This window comes from Chiloscyllium plagiosum, chromosome 4, assembly GCF_004010195.1.
Source record: "Chiloscyllium plagiosum isolate BGI_BamShark_2017 chromosome 4, ASM401019v2, whole genome shotgun sequence".
Classification (NCBI taxonomy): Eukaryota; Metazoa; Chordata; class Chondrichthyes; order Orectolobiformes; family Hemiscylliidae; genus Chiloscyllium; species Chiloscyllium plagiosum.
The window spans coordinates 84,974,063-84,992,283 of record NC_057713.1 but is presented as its reverse complement, the minus strand read 5'-3'; the positions used below and the strand labels follow the sequence as shown (position 1 = coordinate 84,992,283).

The 18,221-nt window shown below is 38.8% G+C and overlaps 1 protein-coding gene across 7 annotated transcripts in view; it reads right to left on the bottom strand.

Annotated features, from left to right (window-relative positions):
• Positions 1–496: 496 nt before the first annotated feature.
• fam49bb (family with sequence similarity 49 member Bb) overlaps positions 497–18,221 on the bottom strand; it is a 182,060-nt gene continuing 164,335 nt past the window's right edge. For 6 of the 7 annotated variants that reach the window (XM_043688537.1, XM_043688540.1, XM_043688539.1 and 3 more), the window contains exons 7-13: positions 12,327–12,463; positions 10,838–10,915; positions 8,129–8,245; positions 7,870–7,949; positions 6,133–6,259; positions 5,783–5,853; positions 497–1,250 (exon numbers count right to left, since the gene is read on the bottom strand). In XM_043688537.1, coding sequence (XP_043544472.1) covers positions 1,187–1,250; positions 5,783–5,853; positions 6,133–6,259; positions 7,870–7,949; positions 8,129–8,245; positions 10,838–10,915; positions 12,327–12,463 — 674 coding nt within the window. In that variant the 3' untranslated portion in view covers positions 497–1,186. Of the gene's footprint in view, positions 1,251–5,048; positions 5,072–5,782; positions 5,854–6,132; positions 6,260–7,869; positions 7,950–8,128; positions 8,246–10,837; positions 10,916–12,326; positions 12,464–18,221 lie in introns of those variants that run through there. The other variant, XM_043688542.1, reaches the window with a different exon arrangement.

The window sequence follows — 18,221 nt, the reverse complement described above, 5'->3', positions numbered from 1 at the left end:
GCTTAAGTACAAATTCTTCAAGAAAAAAATCAGAAAAATAAAGAAATAAAAAGCCCAACAATAAATTAGAAAAACAGAGAAATAAGAGTTCAGAATAATTTGCCCATCCCTAGCTGCGTGAATGAGTCAACCACATTGTTGGGGGTTTGGTGTCACATGTAGGCCAGACTAGATAAGACTGGCAGATTTCCTTTCCTAAAAGACTGTACTGAACCAGATGGGTTTTTTCACAACGGTTTTGTGGTTAGCATTAGACTCTTAATTCCAGACTTGTCTTTTTATTGAATTCAAAATTCACCTTCTGCCTTGGTAGGATTCAACGCTGGGTCCCAGAATATTACCTGGGTCTTTGGATTAATAGTCTAATGATAATACCACTAGGCCGTATATAGGACAGATAATGAATTCAAAAGAGTAGATCTACAATCATTTAGTGAACAAAATACACAGTGATGGTCAGAAATAAACATAAATATTCTAAATCTCAAAAGGCCGGTTTTAGAAAAACAAAAGCTCATTTTATTTGACTAATAGCTGTCCATTTTACATGTACATGCATACGCATCTGTTATGCACACATCACAGTTTAAAGTTAGTTTAATGAATGTTAAACTTACATACACTCGTACAAAATGAGTCAATGCAAACTTAAGTATTAACAAAACAGACTTGTACTATAATTCGTAGTCTGCTGTGCTAGGTACCTTTTTGTACAATAAAACATATATAGTTAATTTAACATCTCTTCCATTTTTAATGGCTGCACATGATGAAGCTGCGATAGAAAATGACCATTCTTGATGTTTTACATAGCATGAAAAGACCTTGTCATGCAGAAGCTGTATTAAATATTAATCAGTAGAAACAGAACAGAGATTTTCTTTGTCATTTTGGCCAAGTTACTGAATTTCCTTACACATACAAAGACACCCAACTTGGAATAGTAGCTGCCAATGTGCTCCATGACCATCCATTCAAACGCAAAACAAAGTAAACACTTCTTGCACTGTTTATGTCTTTTTAGAGAATTTGGCACAGAAAATAACTTTAGCAATTTTTAAAGAGCAGGAACACATTTTAAAAAACAAAGAGAAAAAGCAGTTGCATTCTTTAAACATTAAAAACATATCTGTGCATCTCAATCATTGCAGAATACTGTTCTCTGTAGCCAGTTTGTTGCTAAGCTTTACTGCAACATTGTCTTAATTTGCTTGGAGGTAGTCTCATCATTCAAATGTTTGGTGGTGTACCTGGAAAGGAGAACATCATATCTTTTAAAGAATGCATCAGATTATTAAATGACTTAATTTCAGACATAAGAATATATTATTTTATACGCAACTATTACAACAATCCAAATGGACAAAATAAACATTGTTTAATAAAATCCTATCATTTTCACTTCATGCAATAATATCTGCATGGATCAGTGCTCTTTTCTTTGAAAAAAATGAAATGACTGTTAAAATTAAGTACAGATCTGATAGGGTAGACATTGAAAAATTGCTTTCACTCGCTGAGTAAGTTCAAACTAGGTGCCAGAAATGTAATAAATCCAAGAATTTAGAAGGAACTTCTTTGCCAAAAGACTAATTTGAAGTGGAACTTATGATAACAATGCAGAATTGAGATGAATTATAAGTCGCCTTTAAGGGAAAGCATGTGACAAAGGAATAAGAAAATATGTAGATAGGGTTAGATAAAGTAAGATGGGAGGTGGCTAGCAGGGAATATCAACACTAGAACAGAACAATTGGGCAAATAGCCTGTTTCTGCAAATTCTATGTAGTTACACCAAATCACTTCTCAGGACCAACTCATAAAAGTTAGAAGACTTAATCAAAGTATTGCCATCGTGCCATAAAACAAAATCCTGCCTGGCATTTTGGAGATGGCAAACTACCACTCTATCTCCAGCCTCTCTTCAAGAACTTCCAAAAGTTCTCCCACACCTTCATATTTAAACCTGTCCAATCATGATTCAACTCTTGCCTCTCTGTAGACATGGTGTATTAGTTGCTTCAGTCACTTCTCTAGTAATCAGCTCATTTAGCCTGCTCTTGTTTGGTTACATGCTTGCTGATCAAATTGTAGCTACAGCATTGCCAGTAATAATCTTTCTTCCAACCTGTCCACTATTACTCCAAAGTATCCTTTACTTTTGACCCCACTGACATTCAACTCCACCAGTCCACCATGTTTCTTGATCATTCTACTTCTTGTGGGCTGCCACGCATCCACCTTCAGCAAGAAGTACTGAGTGAATGATCCAGCTAGGTCTCCTCCGGAGGTCTCCAGAATCACAGATGCCAGTCTTTAAATCAATTCAATTCACTCCACCTGATGTCAAGAAATAGGTGAAGGCACGGGGCAGGGTTTGGGGCAGATGGGGTTTGGGGGCAGGGTGGACGGGGTTTGGGCAGACACGGATGGGGTGTGGTGGCGAGGTGGGGTGGGGCTGGACATGGTTGGGGGGCGAGGTGGGGCAGGGGCACGCATGTAGGGTGCTGCTGCCTAGTCTCCTGAATGGGGAGCAGACTTCACAGAGAACTCCGTGCCCCAGAGGAAATCAATTAATCGAATAATCAATTATCTGAACGAAATACTGCCCACCCATCTCGTTCGGATAATCGAGGTTCCTCTGTACTGTGGCGATAAAAACAGGTTATAGACTAGGAATGCAGTGACAAATAAGTCCAATCCATGTCCAACATATACAAGGTTTAAGTCAGATGTGTGACAGAATACTCTTCATTTATTGAATGAAGACAGCTCCAACAACAGTCAAGAAGTTCTCATTATCCTTGGAAAAAGCAGTCTAATTGATTGGCACCATATCCACCACCTTTAACATTCACTCCCTTCACCAAAGACATGCAGTGATGGCAGCATGTGCAGTCTACAGGATGCACCGTAGCAACTTACTAAGGTTCCTCCAATAGCACCTTCTAAATCCATGTCCTCTGCCACCTAAAAGGACAAGGGCAGCAAATGGATGGGCAAACCACAACCCGCAAGGTCCCCTTGAAGCTACACACCATTCCAACTTGGAAACATATTGCTATTCCTTTGTTGTTGCTAGTTCAGAATCTTGGTACTGCCTTTCAAACAGTAATGTGGATGTCCCCACATCCCGAGGACTGAAGCAATGAGGTATAGCCTAGCCAGTGATGGCTACATCTCATGAATGAACAGTTTAACAAAAACAACTGAGCCGATAGCGACTTGGATGACTACAACTTGCTGAGGTTAAATACTGGCAGGACCAAAGCCATCATCTTTGCACTTGCAATTGATTTCATCTTACTATCCAGCAAGAGTCTGAGGCTAAACCAGACTATTCACACCTTTGAAGATCATATTCTTTCCATCACAAGGATCACCATAACATCACCTGATTCCATCATTATCGCAGCCAATCAGCTGTGGAAACCCATGTCACCAACAAATCTCTGACATGGGTCTCTTACAGGAAATGTGAGCTGGAAAGATTTAGTTAATTAATTCAGATTTCAGCATCTAGACAATTGAAGGCACAATTGTCAATGGTGGGTAGAATCAAGTTGTGGGATCGATTTGCATCCAGATCTGGCCAGATCTGAAAGGATTTGAACATGGATGTGATTTTTAAATTTTAAGGTGTTGGTAAAGCAGGGATCATTGTCAGTCAATGGGCACATGGTGATGGGAGAATGGGACTTACCACTAGTTTGGATATATCAGAATATTGGAAGTGCTCAAGTTTATGAGAGTGCTGAATGGGAGGTTAGCAGGAAAGCATCAATGTAGTTAAGTTTGGAGGGAACAAAGATATGAGAAGGGTTTCAGGGATGAAGATGGACAACTTTTAAATTAAAGTAAACGAGCTGAGGTAACAGAGAAGACCTGATTAGATTAGATTACTTAGTGTGAAAACAGGCCCTTCAGCCCAACAAGTCCACACCGACCCTCCGAAGAGCAACCCACCCAGATCCATTCCCCTGCAGTTATCCCTTCACCTAACACTAGGGGCAATTTAGCATGGCCAATTCACCTAACCTGCACATTTTTGGACTGTGGGAGGAAACCGGAACATCTGGAGGAAACCCACACAGACACGGGGAGAATGTGCAAATTCCACACAGACAGTTGCCTGAGCCGGAAATTGAACCTGGTCTCTGGCGCTGTGAGGCAGCAGTGCTAACCACTGTGCCACCATGCTGCCCACGGTGGCACACATCCAGATCAGAAATTCAGCTTGAAGTCAATTAAAATTCCAGCAACCTAGGTCAAAGGGAGGCAGTGGTCAGGGTAGGGGTAAAATAAAGATTCCAAAAACTGAGTTAGGCTGAGTCATCCAATAATGGCAATAGAGGGATTTTGGTTGTGGGCGGATAGGAGATTTTACTGGATGCAAATTGCTGAAAGACCAGTGTGGGGAAAATGGGTTTCAGTTTCAATTCAGCATTGGCACCAGAACGGGAAAAGTGGGATCTGTATAGATGGGATGGCCTCTCCGGAATTGTGCTTAAGCTCTTACCGACCGCATTAACAGGGAAGTAGAGAAGGTTTGAATCTGGATAGTGGGGTAATGTGATCAAATTTAGGAAGGTGTGGTATATCAAATGCTGATTCAAGGCCAAACACAGAGGTATTAATACAAAAAATGATAAATAGACCAAAAAAAAGTAGAGAATATGAATCTAAGAGTCAACAAACATATCGGACTGGAATTTATAAAAAGAGTAAAAGAATAAACTAAAGGATCTGTACCCAAATGAACATAATAATCAAAACAAAACAGATAAACAGAGTGCAAATGGAAATGAATAGGTACAATCTGATAATCATTATTGAGACATGGCTGCAGGATGGTATGGATTGGGACCTGCATCTTGAAGCATATAGGAAATCTAGAAATGACAGGAAAGTAACAAACATAGAAGAGTGAATTCATCAGTTAATAACTGTATTAGCGCAGTGCAGAAGAATGACCTAAGTTTAGGAAATCAAATGTGGAAATAGATGAGTCAAAACGAAAAATGATATAAGGTAGTAACTCACTTGTGGGAGTAGTGTACAAGCCCCCTAACTGCAGCCACACAATCGGGTGAGTATAAAGGAAGAAATAATGAAAGCTTATTAGAAAAGCATAGCAATAATATGGGAGATATCAACTGGAAAATACAGACAAAAAAGCCTAGATGAGGAGTTCGTAGAACATTTTAAGGACAGTTTCTTAACCGCCTCCACTGCATTTACATCCTGAAGTGTCTTGATAGGGTGAATGTGAAGAGGATGTTTCCTATTATGGGAGAATCTAGTACTTGGGGTCAGTTTTTTATAAATCAGGAGCCACCCATTTAAAAAAAAATGGGTGAAAATATTTTCCAGGTTCATAAACAAAAACAAGGAGCTGGGAGAGGGGATATAGTTGAAGAGTGACAAAGTGATTAGAGATAGCCTTATGTGTGTGATTGATATGATGTGAGTGATGTGGCTGACATGACTATGAAATGTAAGATGTTTAAGCATTTGTAAAACCGTTCTAAACTGTAAATGATCAGTTCTCCTCTGCAATTATACATGCACACTTTCTTAATACATAGTATTATCTGTAAACATTAAGTACCAAAAATATATTCTATATTATCTTCCAACATGGGTATATTGAACATGATAGCCAAAGTATCATTTTAATTAGTAGATAGTCAAACCTTTTAATAAGTGAGTCAGTCTGCAGTTGACATCTTTCATTTACAAACATGAAAGTTTCAACAGGTGTCACAATTGTTTTAGTTACCTGAGAGCATTCAGAAGGCCTTCTACACTATTTGGAGGCTGATCTTTTAGGACTTTTATGCATCCTTTCATCTATAGGAACAATGGAATTTAGTACACTATAATTTCCATAGATGCACAATTATATATTGCAGCTTTATATAAATTTACACACATGTACTTCCACATATTTAAGTGGCATCTTCTTTGGAATGTATCGTTTATTAGTGGAAAATACAAATAGCAAGAAATAATTTGCATGCAAATTCAGCATTCACATCACAGATAATACAAATACTTTATTACTGCTTGAAAACAACAGCTTCAAAATATGATAGCAGCACAGTTAGATTCAATGAAGAATAAACTCACGTCAATTTTAGATGTTTTGGCAAATGCCCCAACTGGATGCACGTGGTCATAAAGAATGATGACACCCACCATCACCCTCAGACAAAACGATACTGTTTCTTCACTTGCAAATCTGCTTCTGTATTCCCTGTACATGAAAAATAAATAAATTGGATATTAATTACACTTTTCAAAAAATTTGTTTTTTGTTTAAACAGTTAGTACATTAACCAAAAATCAATTTATCAGAAATTCTGGAAATGATTTCACCTGATTAACTTACATAACAATTTATCTCGTCTCAAAGATTTGGGCTAACCAGAGATGCTTCAGGCTGGCCAGTATACAAAATCAAACACCCAATGGGTATTTCAGAATTGAAGCAGTCAAATTTTTATTATGTAAATGTTGAGTAAAGTTGAATTGCAACAAAATTTTGCTTAAATTTATTCACTAAATGTTCTAAGCGTATCAAAAGGGGTGTTCAAAGGTAAAATGGTTGAAAATAAAACTTAAACAGTTTAATTTGCTGATCAGAAATTAAATCATTGCTAGAAGTTAAAACTGGTAAGGGAATCAATTTTCTAGCTACAGGCCTTTTGGATTCATCACTGATGAACATGCTTCTATCAAAGCTCCTCTCCATTCCAAATAACAACTTTAATATTTAAAGGATTTCTGCAATCATATTGTGGTATGGTGCTTACCCAAAATGAGAAATAATGTCAGCAGAGCGACAAGCAACCCACCAGTGAATTAATACCTGGATATTAAAACCCCCTTAACTAAGAAAAGTTTCTTCATGTACTCTAGCCCTGCATACCTTGATGTCATACCTTCTATGTTATATTTTTAAGTTTGGATCTCCACATGCATGAAATTAGTCTCCAAAATTTAATGTGCGCTATATTTGCATAGGTGTCTTTCAAACTGCAGGAAGTCTAAAACACTTTAAAGCTAATTAAGTACATTTGATGTGTATTGTATGATACCTCACATCATCGTAGTTTCTTCGATTTAGATTCAGGACCCTTGGCTCAGAAACAACTATGTCACTTTCTATTTTGATGAGCAAATCTATCATATTATAGTCACTCAGCTCCAAAGGGTCCAGCATAACTAGATTGCCAATTATTCCTTTCTCATTACACAATATCCAGTCCAGGATGGTCTGTTCTCTAGTTGGCTCCGCCACGTATTGGTCCAGAGACTGTCCGGAATATATTCCAGGATGTCCTCCTCTATGGCACTGTTACTAATTTGATCTGTACAATCAATACGCAGATTAAATTCACCCATGATTACAGATGTTCCATTACTGCACGTATCTCTAATTTTCTGTTTATTCCCAACATTACCCCTACTATTTGGGGCTTTTATACATCCCCGCTATTGCTTTATATCCTCCCCTCTAGTGTTTCTCAGCTCTCTCTGTACAGATTCCATATCAGAGCTAATATCCTTCCTCACTGTTATATTAATTCCCCTTTCAATCAGGATTGGAACTCCACGCCTTTTCTTTTCGGTCTATCCTGGGATGTTCAATTCCTTGCTCACCCTGCAGTCATGTCTCCATAATTCTGACTATGTCACGTGTGTTTTCATCTATCATCACGATTGAAACTTTTAAAGCACATTGGAGGGGAATGGTGCAGGAAACATCTCGCAGCTGCCCTACTCCAGCAAAATTTATCCATATTATCTTCAAATCATTACTCCACTGAAACCACTGCCATTAAGTCATTTTGCCCTACTTACGGTGTCTCCAGCATAACTCTGCATACACTCGCCATAGTGCTTAAGCAGTCAGTGGTGTTCTCTATGGGTAGAGACTTGTTCTACAAAAGAAATAAAGATAGGAGTGGCATTAGAGGTCATTTGAATCAATACTTTACTATATTAAATAAGTCTCATATTCATTAATGAATTACAGTCTTTTAGCCAGTGAACAGAATATGGAAGTGAACGTTTTAATCTCAACTTGGACTATGGGCAAATCAGGGTATGTTATACTTACATCCGAAACAAACTTAGTTGTGGCATCACTCAAGGTTTTCAGCATTGGAGTTGCTTCAGCATAAAACAGGGACATTCTATTGGCCAATTCATTATTTACTTCATTTTCTCCTTCTGCCTAATTAAAAAGAACAAGAATCAAATATTAACATGTTAGCAACATTAATTTTAAGCTCATTACCCTGTAGACTGAGCTTTGTGTTAAAGTACCAATGAAACTATTACTTGCAAAGTTTTGTTCTAAAAAACAATAATGACAAAACTAGTTACAACATTTATTATTCTTCAAGCCATCTCCATTTATAGAATTTATACAATTTTTTGTACCTGACTCCAAACTGATGAGGTCAGTCTTTAAGGCAATATTCTTTGGAGTTACTTGAATAACTCAACTTAGAAATAAATTCTGAAATGTGGTTTTAAATGGCACTTCTCTTTAAAAATGTTAAGACTAATCAATTCAAAAAGATTATATCAAAAAAATTAAATATACCCATTTTCCAACTCAAAGGTGTTCTAAAATTGTTACCAAGGCCAATGTAATGAAAATAAGGCAGCATTGTCAGTCAACCATTAAGTAAATGGAATTTTTCTTTCCAAGTGTTAGCTGCTCTTTTATCCAAAACTTTGATATGTAATCACCTATTTGAAATGTTTCAACATAGTTCCAGCTAGATGTTTACAAAAGAATAGATTGGTGCCTGTGTGAGGGATAAAAACAGCAGTGTGTCAAGTTTAACAAATAATTTAGAGCAAATTGGTACTTGAACTGTATTGAACATAACCACAATTCTGACTCTTCACTGATCGCTTCCAAACTTCATTTCATATTGTTAGCATACATGGAGACATTATATTCTATTCAGCGTTATCACAGCATTCACCATATATGCTAAATAAAAAAACACTTTTCCTACATGTAGTTTCTTTAGCTGTGTTTTCTAAGTAGCCAGAAGCTGCAACCCAACAGTACATACACCTCTGCTATAACATATGACAGTTGCAACCCTGGCTCTTCCTTCCTCTGAACAAGACAACATACTACCCACAAAGCTGTGGTAATTCTACAGGCACATTCACTATCTTATCTTGAAAAAGTCCATCTTTATCCAGTTGCGTAATAGCATTTCCAACTAGATTTCAAAAATATGTAACATGGGAGATGGTGCTGCATAGATAATATCACTGAACTAACAACTCAGAGGCCCAGGCTAGTGGCTGTATGGACACTGGATCAACTTCCCAAACAGCTGCTGGTGACACTTAAACTCAATTCATAAAACTGGAAATCTAGTCTTGAAATAGTTTCATTAGATTAGATTTGTGGGCGGCACGGTGGCACAGTAGTTAGCACTGCTGCCTCACAACGCCAGAGACCTGGGTTCAATTCCCGCCTCAGGCGACTGACTGTGTGGAGTTTGCACATTCTCCCCGTGTCTGCGTGGGTTTCCTCCGGGTGCTCCGGTTTCCTCCCACAGTCCAAAAATGTGCAGGTTAGGTGAATTGGCCATGCTAAATTGCCCATAGTGTTAGGTGAAGGGATAAATGTAGGGGAATGGTTGTGCTTCAGCAGGTCAGTGTGGACTTGTTGAGCCGAAGGGCCTGTTTCCACACTGTAAATATTCTAATCTAATCTAATTACTATGAAACTATCACCAATCATCATAAAATCCAATATGGTTCACAACTGAGGCTATTCAGCCCAGTCTGCCCTGACCCTCCAAAAGTCATCCCACTCAGGCCCACCCTCATCAACCTAATACACCTAATTTAGCCTGGCCAATCCACCTAATCTGCACATCTTTGGACTATGGGAGGAAATCCAGACAGACACAGGGAGAATGTGCAAACTCTATACAGTCACTCAATGCTGAAAGTGAACCCAGGACCCTTGCACTATGAGGCAGCAGTGCTAAACACTGAGCCATCATGCCAACTATACCTGATCTGGTCCATATATGACTCCAGGCTCTCAGTAATGAGGTTGACTCTTAACTGCCGTATGAAGTCATCGAGCAAGTCAGTCAATTCAAGGGCAGTTAGTGATAAATAATAAATGCTAACCTTGCCAGGGATGCCCACATCCCATGAAAGAATTAAAAGAACTTGTAACCAAAATGGAAAAGCATTCTAACAGCTTGAATTTGTATATGACTTTGAAGTGCTTAACAAGTCTTAGAGACATTAACAAAAAATATCATGAACAATGTACAGAGATATTAGAACATATGACAAAAAGATTGCTCAAAACGTAGTCTTCAAATAGCATCCCGAAAAGAAAGAGATTAAGAGATTTAAGAGAATTATAGATTGTAGGAGCTAAACCCCTTGAAGAACATTTATCAGTGGAGATATATTTCAAGTTGCCATGTTAGCATGACTTTTAAAACACAAGTTGCAATCTGATTTTTAAACAAAGTGACTAATTTAATTGTATATCAACTAATTTTAATTGTATATCAGTGAAAGTAATGTCATGATTTTCAGAACTATCAAAGAATGCATACTTATGCCATAAAATAACACCTAGCCTTGACAGAACACACTGACACACTAATGATGCTGTACAGTAAATTATAACTTGATAATAAAAAGCAGAGTTAAATTTATATATATATATAAACCATACATAACTGTAGTACTCAAAATTAAATATTTTAAACAACTATGAAAAGCAGATCTTCAAAAGAAACAAAAAAAACTGACTTACTGGGACATTATTAATCCTCATACGACTTAAAGTTCTCCTATAGTAGCTGAAGTCATTCTGTATAGCAGGATTTGTCATCTGGAGAACAAACGCATTGAGCTAAGTAATTTTCTAATCAAATAGGGTGTAAGGTTCAGATGTAATATAAGAGACTACACTGAATGTCTCCAATGAAATGTGACCACTTCCATTAAGCTTAAGTAGTGAATGGTCAAAGTTCTGATGCAAGGTTATCAACTTGAAATATTAACACTAGTTCTGTCTTCACAGATGTCAAGATCTGGTGAGTGTTCCCAGCAATTCAGTTTTAAATCTCGGACTCACAGGAGCTGCAGTATTGTTTACTTTTCCAAAAAAAATTAGAATATCTTGGTTGACATCACTAATGCTTCATAAAATACTGTGAAATTATGAAAGATAAATGCATTTTAAACTCAGTTGTCCTATGAAATTGCATGAACTGAGTAACACTCAAAACACCTCTTGCTCTTTGACCCTCCCTTCATGTGGTTATACTCCTCCAGCTTTGATGGAATAATATATACGTGGACACAGAGAGGATGACAAAAGAAAAAGTTGAATTCAACACTTTCTGGTTTGCACTGGACTTTGCTGCTCCATACAATTGCAAATGGAACACAATAGTTGACCCTGAGTGTACTCAGCTGAATAGACTTCTGCAACCCACCACAAAACATTTCAAAATAGTATCAACAAAAGTTGGGTTGCACAAATTTGGATTATTCAAAGAAAATACAATAAGATTATTTCTGATCCTTTAGTAGGAAATAATTAGCTTTCATTTAGTAAGCAAACTAATTTTTAAACTGATGAAGCAGAGTCAAAGCAGACGTCAAAATTTAATGCTAATTTATGATGCTATAAAGTTGATGAGTTTCACTTCAATTAAGGGCATGTACTTTGCTTTCCTTCACCAAATGCATTTTAGATTTTGGTGGTGGTGTCCTACAGAGCAGTTGGGGAATTGATGTTTCCATGGCAACACACCCTCCAGCTTGCATAATGTAGTCTGGAGCTATGGATACTGACGGTGGAGACTTCAATGTTCTGTCTATCACATGATTGACAAGGCATTTCCCCTGATCTTGTGGGCCATTGGACTGTGTTGGAAGGTTTTGCAAGTAACACTCATTTCTGCTTGGTTGTGTCATGAACACACTTCCTTTGTCACCAAACCTGAGGTGGGACTCAAATGCAGAGGTTTTGACTCAGAGCCGGGTGTTCCAAATATCTGTCAACAAGAGCCAAGTGTTTCCACTTACTTTGAGTGATTGATTAGAGGTAATGGAAACTTGCTGCTTTCTCCATCTGCTCTGAATGGAGACACTGCAGCTTCTGTATAGTTACTGAGAATTATATAAACAGGAGAACTGTAAATAGAAATTAAACATACACCCTCTCACTTCATGGTTCGCTATTACTTCAGCATGTGATGCCAGCCCACCACTGCAAAAACACTTCTGCTTACCTTAAGTTCATCAAATCGTAGAGTGAAATGAAGGATCTCAGCAAACTGCTTGGCAAGAGCCTGCTCTCGCTCAAGGTGTTGTGTGGGACTATATGGCGTGCTCGTCAGTGCTCCCAACAAGCCATGCAAAGCTGCTTCTATTATGAAGAAAGTTTGGGTTATTTTCTGTGAATACAAGGATTACTTAAATTACATACATAACAAATGACATTCTAAAGGAACAGAAGTTAATATAATGAACAAATGTCGACAGTTGAATTATAGTAGCAATTTTTAAACTAATTAAAGTACTCAAGTTAAGATTTCATTCTTTGATTGACACATTTGCTATTTAGTATTTTGTCCCATTATAATAGGATGTGTGTATATTAAATTTATGTATTGAGTTTCGAATCCAAATTGGTATAACTTACAATTGAAAATCATGTTAAGTTTTGTTGCAGATAAAGAACAATATCTTACTTTATTGTCACTGTGCAGCTTGGTTACAAGGATTTCCCAATATTTATGATGTGAAGAATCACCAAAACCATATCTGCTGTACTAATAAAGGTCTAAGGGCATACTGTCTCTAACAAGGATTTTGTCAGCCATCTGGAGTGGGCGATTCTAGAGGATGCGTGTCAGGAATTTTCCTGATGTGGACAACAGGGTAATAGCTTCTTGAAGTTTTTATATTTCTAAAGGTGGGGGATGGGAGATTTCTTTCTTCCCAATCAATATATAAGTGCAAGGAATCTTGATGCGAGCTAAAACCCATCAGCTTTCAAGACTTCAGCTGGAATACTAGCAGGTTCATACATTTTATTGTATTTCAAGCATTTGATTACTTGTTGCAGCTCGCCCATCAATGGTCTCCCATCTATGGATTCTACTGAGGGCACTGGTGTATAGACTGGAAAGCCTCATAACTCCACCAGGAATTCTTCACAGAGATTTATCAATTTGTCCAAAGCGCTGTACTATTTGCAATCTACCTGATGTTGGTTATTCACTTTAAAGATCAACTGCCCTCTGGTGAGAGTATTAAAAACCACATAGATGGAAAACCCTTTAATCTCAGTTGGCCCTGTGCCAAAACTAAACTAACTACCACAGACATACATGATCTGCAGGATGTAGATGACGGCAGTGTCATTGCTAACTCTGCACCAGATATGCAAGCTACTCTTGATTTCTTTAATTTTGTAAACAAGAGACCCAGGGTCGAGAATGTGGTGCTGGAGGGCTTAAGCCTGAAACACCTGCTCCTCAGATGCTGCCTGATCTGCTACGCTTTTCAAGCGTCACACTCTCGACTCTGATTGCCAGCATCTGCAGTCCTCACTTTCTCCTACACAAAAGACTCAATCTGACCTTCCATGCAAAATTTACGTATCAATCAAGACACGGTCATTCAAATATACCCACCACCTTTATATGATCTCTCTATCGATTCCTGGAATATGTTAACCCAATCTCACACCTTGGCAGCCACCTCTTCCAAATGGCCACCATTCACAAGAACACCGAATACTGGATCCGATGTGCAAGGTCAACGTTCTACAAACTATGACAGCAAGCATTTGGTAATAAAGACCTCTAAGTTAACAAAAATCCTAATTAACAAGCAGCTGTTACCACTACAATTCTATGTTATGTTGAGACCTAGATTGTTTTTCAGCGAATGAAAGAAGACTCACAGTTCACACAGTCTGAACTTCCAACAGCAGTTTCCTTTCAGAATAATAATAACTAGAGAAATTCCACCAGTAATATCTTTGCCACTCACTCTGAATTCAATGGGGGAGAAATCAAATAAACACTAGTCTGCTTCTTGAAGCCACCTCTGCTAGCATTCCAGCACAGCTTCTGAAAAATTGACCACGATGAACTATATCAAGATGACTGAAAAGCATCTCCCATTCCAGGTCCTGTTACCTCAACTCTCGAAAGATCAGCATTCCAAGGGAACACAAAGATTGCGATAAAAACACTCAGAAGCTCTCCTTACACTTCGCAGCGTTGACATTAATGACTGGGAGAAGCTTGTTCACAATGATTTAAAGTAGCAACAACTTGTTGCATCATGATTTGAGTCCAAAAATGTTAACATCAGACAGAATGGTAGCAGCAAAGGAAGCAAATTCTGCACAATGGACCCCACTACTTCACGAGATGCCTGATGCTCCCTGGGTGTACAGGTTAAAAATCAATCTGTTCAGTCACATAAGACATATGGCAGGAGGTGCATGCTTGAAATGAGGGTTCCCCCTCTTTAAACCCACTATTGCCCCTCTCCTCAAAACAAAAACAAAAATCAAGTCAGCATTCTTACAAACATATTGTCTCAATTACCTTTCCTTGCCACTAAATCCAAGCTCTTTTTTCCTGGGATTTACATGTACCTTCAAACAGGTTTTTTCCTCCACTACAGTACTCAAGTAGTTCTCATTAATTGCAAATGATACACATAGCCTATGTGACTGTGACAAAGGTAAATTGCCCCTCATATTCTTTCTAACCTGCTTGCAGCTTTTGATTCAGTTCAACACATCAGGAGGCAGTATTGCATTTGCCTGGCTCCATTCCTGTCCAATATAGCCAGGCTACAATTTGCAATGATTTCTCTTCTATACAGTTAGCTGTAGTGTTCCCAAAGAGTTAACCTAGGGCCCCTACTATGTCTCATCCAATGTTAGTGACATCTGCATTAATTGCTAAATACATACGACTATACCCAGCTCTACCTCACCATCACCCTTTGATTCCTTGCTATTACTAAATTATCAAAGTCTATATCCAACACCAACTCCTGGATAATCAGAAAGTTCCATCATCTTCTATTCCCTGCCCAAACTCTGCTCACCAGCTACAACTCCATTTCTTCCCCAGCAACTGTCTGAAGAATGTGTGAAATCTTGAACTGACATATAACCCTCAGATGAGTTCCAACCATATAGCCATGCCAACACTAAGTAGTATCTCATTCCAGCTAGACTCTTGCTGAAATCTCATTTATGTTTTTATTAACTTTAGATTTCATTACTCCAATGCACATCTGGTTGCCTATGTCCTTACTTGCACTAAGTCCCATTCATCTCGCACCATATTTGCTGGTCAACATCAGCTTCCTAACAAGTAACACCTGGATTTAAAAACTTACATTCCTAAGCACTTCCCTCCCCAAATTTACTATGAGTAACAAGTGATGTGGATAAAATGCAGCCTGTGAAATATTGTACTTGGATTTCTAGGACTTTGTGGATAGAACGCCATATCAGTTACTGCAGAAAATAAAACACTCATGGTATCGAATACAACATATTTGCATGAGAAGAAAACTGGTTGATTAGCAGAAAGCAGAACGTACACATCGGCCTTTGCCTGATTGGCAAGACGTGAAAAAGTGCATCCAGCAGAGGTCTCAACATTTTACAATTTACATCGATTACATTGATGAGGATAGCGAAGGCTTAATAGCCAAATCTTGCAGACAAGACTAAAACAGATGGGAAATAATGCTTATAAGAAAGAAATAAGGAGGTTATGCAAAAGCAAGGTACCACGGATATTGGAAATCTGAAATAAACATAGAAAAATCTGGAGAAATTCAGTAGGTCTGACAGCATCAGTAGAGACAGAAACTTTCAGAAGCGTTCCCTCCCATCGAGGTTTGTGCAAAACAATAACTTCTGGAACCAGAAGTCAATGCATGATCGGTGTTGGCAGACCAATTGCAGAACCTTTGTGTGGCTGCGGCCGAACACAGATTAGAAGCATTGGTTTCGAGTCTGTTATGACTCTTCTTCAGGACTGAAATTCGTCACAATTAGTTTTGAAGAGTCATATCGGATTTGAAATGGAAACTTTGTTTTTCTCTCTCTGCAGATACTTCCAGACATGCTGCATTTGTCCAGGATTTTCTGTTTTTGCATAAGGAGGTTACACACTGATATGTACAAGTTGATTCAGTGGGTAAGATCTGGCAGATTGATTACAAAGTGTAGCTGTCCACTCTGGGGTGGAGGAATGAAAAAGTAGAATACTAATTAAACAGTGAATGACTGCAGAATGGAGGAGAAAGTGAGGACTGCAGATGCTGGAGATCAGAGCTGAAAACATGTTGCTGGAAAAGCGCAGCAGGTCAGGCAGCATCCAAGGAACAGGAGAATCGACGTTTCGGGCATAATCCCTTCTTCCTGAAGAAGGGCTTTATGCCCGAAACGTCGATTCTCCTGTTCCTTGGATGCTGCCTGACCTGCAATGACTGCAGAATGCCAAGATGCAGAGAGATCCAGATGTTCTGGTGAAAAAGTCAAAAAGTTAGCATGCTGGTAGAGCAGGTAATCAAGGGTGACTCATGGGATCCTATCCTTTGGCATGAGACTGATTGAACACCAACGTAAGGATATTATGATTCAAGTCATTGAGGCATTGATGAGATAACAGCGCAAATATCATGCAGTTTTATAATCCTTATTTAAGGAAATATGTAAATTCATTGGAGACAGTTTGGAGGTTTACTATACAGATCCCTGGAATGAGGGTGACCTAATAAGAGTAGGTTAGACAGGCTGGCCTTGTTTCCATTGGAGTTTATGAGATTGAGGTGATACTTGATTGAAATGGGTAAGATCCTGAATATCTTGACAAGGTGGATGTGGAAGGTAGATTTCAGCTTGTGGACATGTCCAGAGAAAGGCAGCATTGTTTTAAAGCTAAGGATCACTTTGAGGAGATGAGAACTGTTTTCTCTCAATGGGTTGAAAGAGTTTGGGACACTCTGCCTCATAAGGCATTAAGCATTCTTAAGGCAAAGGTAAATAGATTCTTTTTAGGTAGGGTTATCAAATATTTTTATGGGGGCAGATGGAAATGTGGACTTCGAAACACAAACAGATCAGCCATGATCTTATCGAACGGCAGACCAAGCTCAAGAGGCTGAATAGTTTACTTCGGCTCCTAGTTTGCATGGTCTTCTCCATCATCACAGCCCTTCAACATCTGTGGCCAGCAGAGAAAAAGCAGAATGGTGTGTTGTTTCTCTGGTGCCAGGATCAAGGATGTCTCAGAGAGGGCGCAAAATGTTCTCACGGGGGAGAAGGGCCAGCAGGAGGTCACTGTCCACATTGGAACCAACGACATTAGAAGGGAAAAGGTTGACACTCTGAAGTGAGATTACAGAGAGTTAGGTAGAAATTTAAAAAGGAGGTCCGACGGTCACTTCCACATTGGAACCAAGGACATTAGAAGGGACAAGGTCGACACTCTGAAGTGAGATTACAGAGAGTTAGGTAGAAATTTAAAAAGGAGGTCCACAAGGGTAGTAATATCTGGATTACTCCCAGTGCTACGAGCTAGTGAGGGCAGGAATAGGAGGATAGAGCAGATGAATGCATGGCTGAGGAGCTGGTGTATGGGAGAAGGATTCACATTTTTGGATCATTGGAATTTCTTTTGGGGTAGAAGTGACCTGTACAAGAAGGACGGATTGCACCTAAATTGGAAGGGGACCCAGGGAGATAGTGAGGAAAGAGATCAATCTCAGACTGGTACAGTTGAGAGCAGAAGTGAATCAAACAGTCAGGCAGGCAGGGGCAAGGTAGGACTAATAAATTAAACTGCATTTATTTCAAAGCAAGTGGCCTAACAGGGAAGGCAGATGAACTCAGGGCATGGTTAGGAACATGGGACTGGGATATCATAGCAATTACAGAAACATGGCTCAGGGATGGGCAGGACTGGCAGCTTAATGTTCCAGGATACAAATGCTACAGGAAGGATAGAAAGGGAGGCAAGAGAGGAGGGGGAGTGGCATTTTTGATAAGGGATAGCATTACAGCTGTGCTGAGGGAGGATATTCCCAGAAATACATCCAGGGAAGTTATTTGGGTGGAACTAAGAAATAAGAAA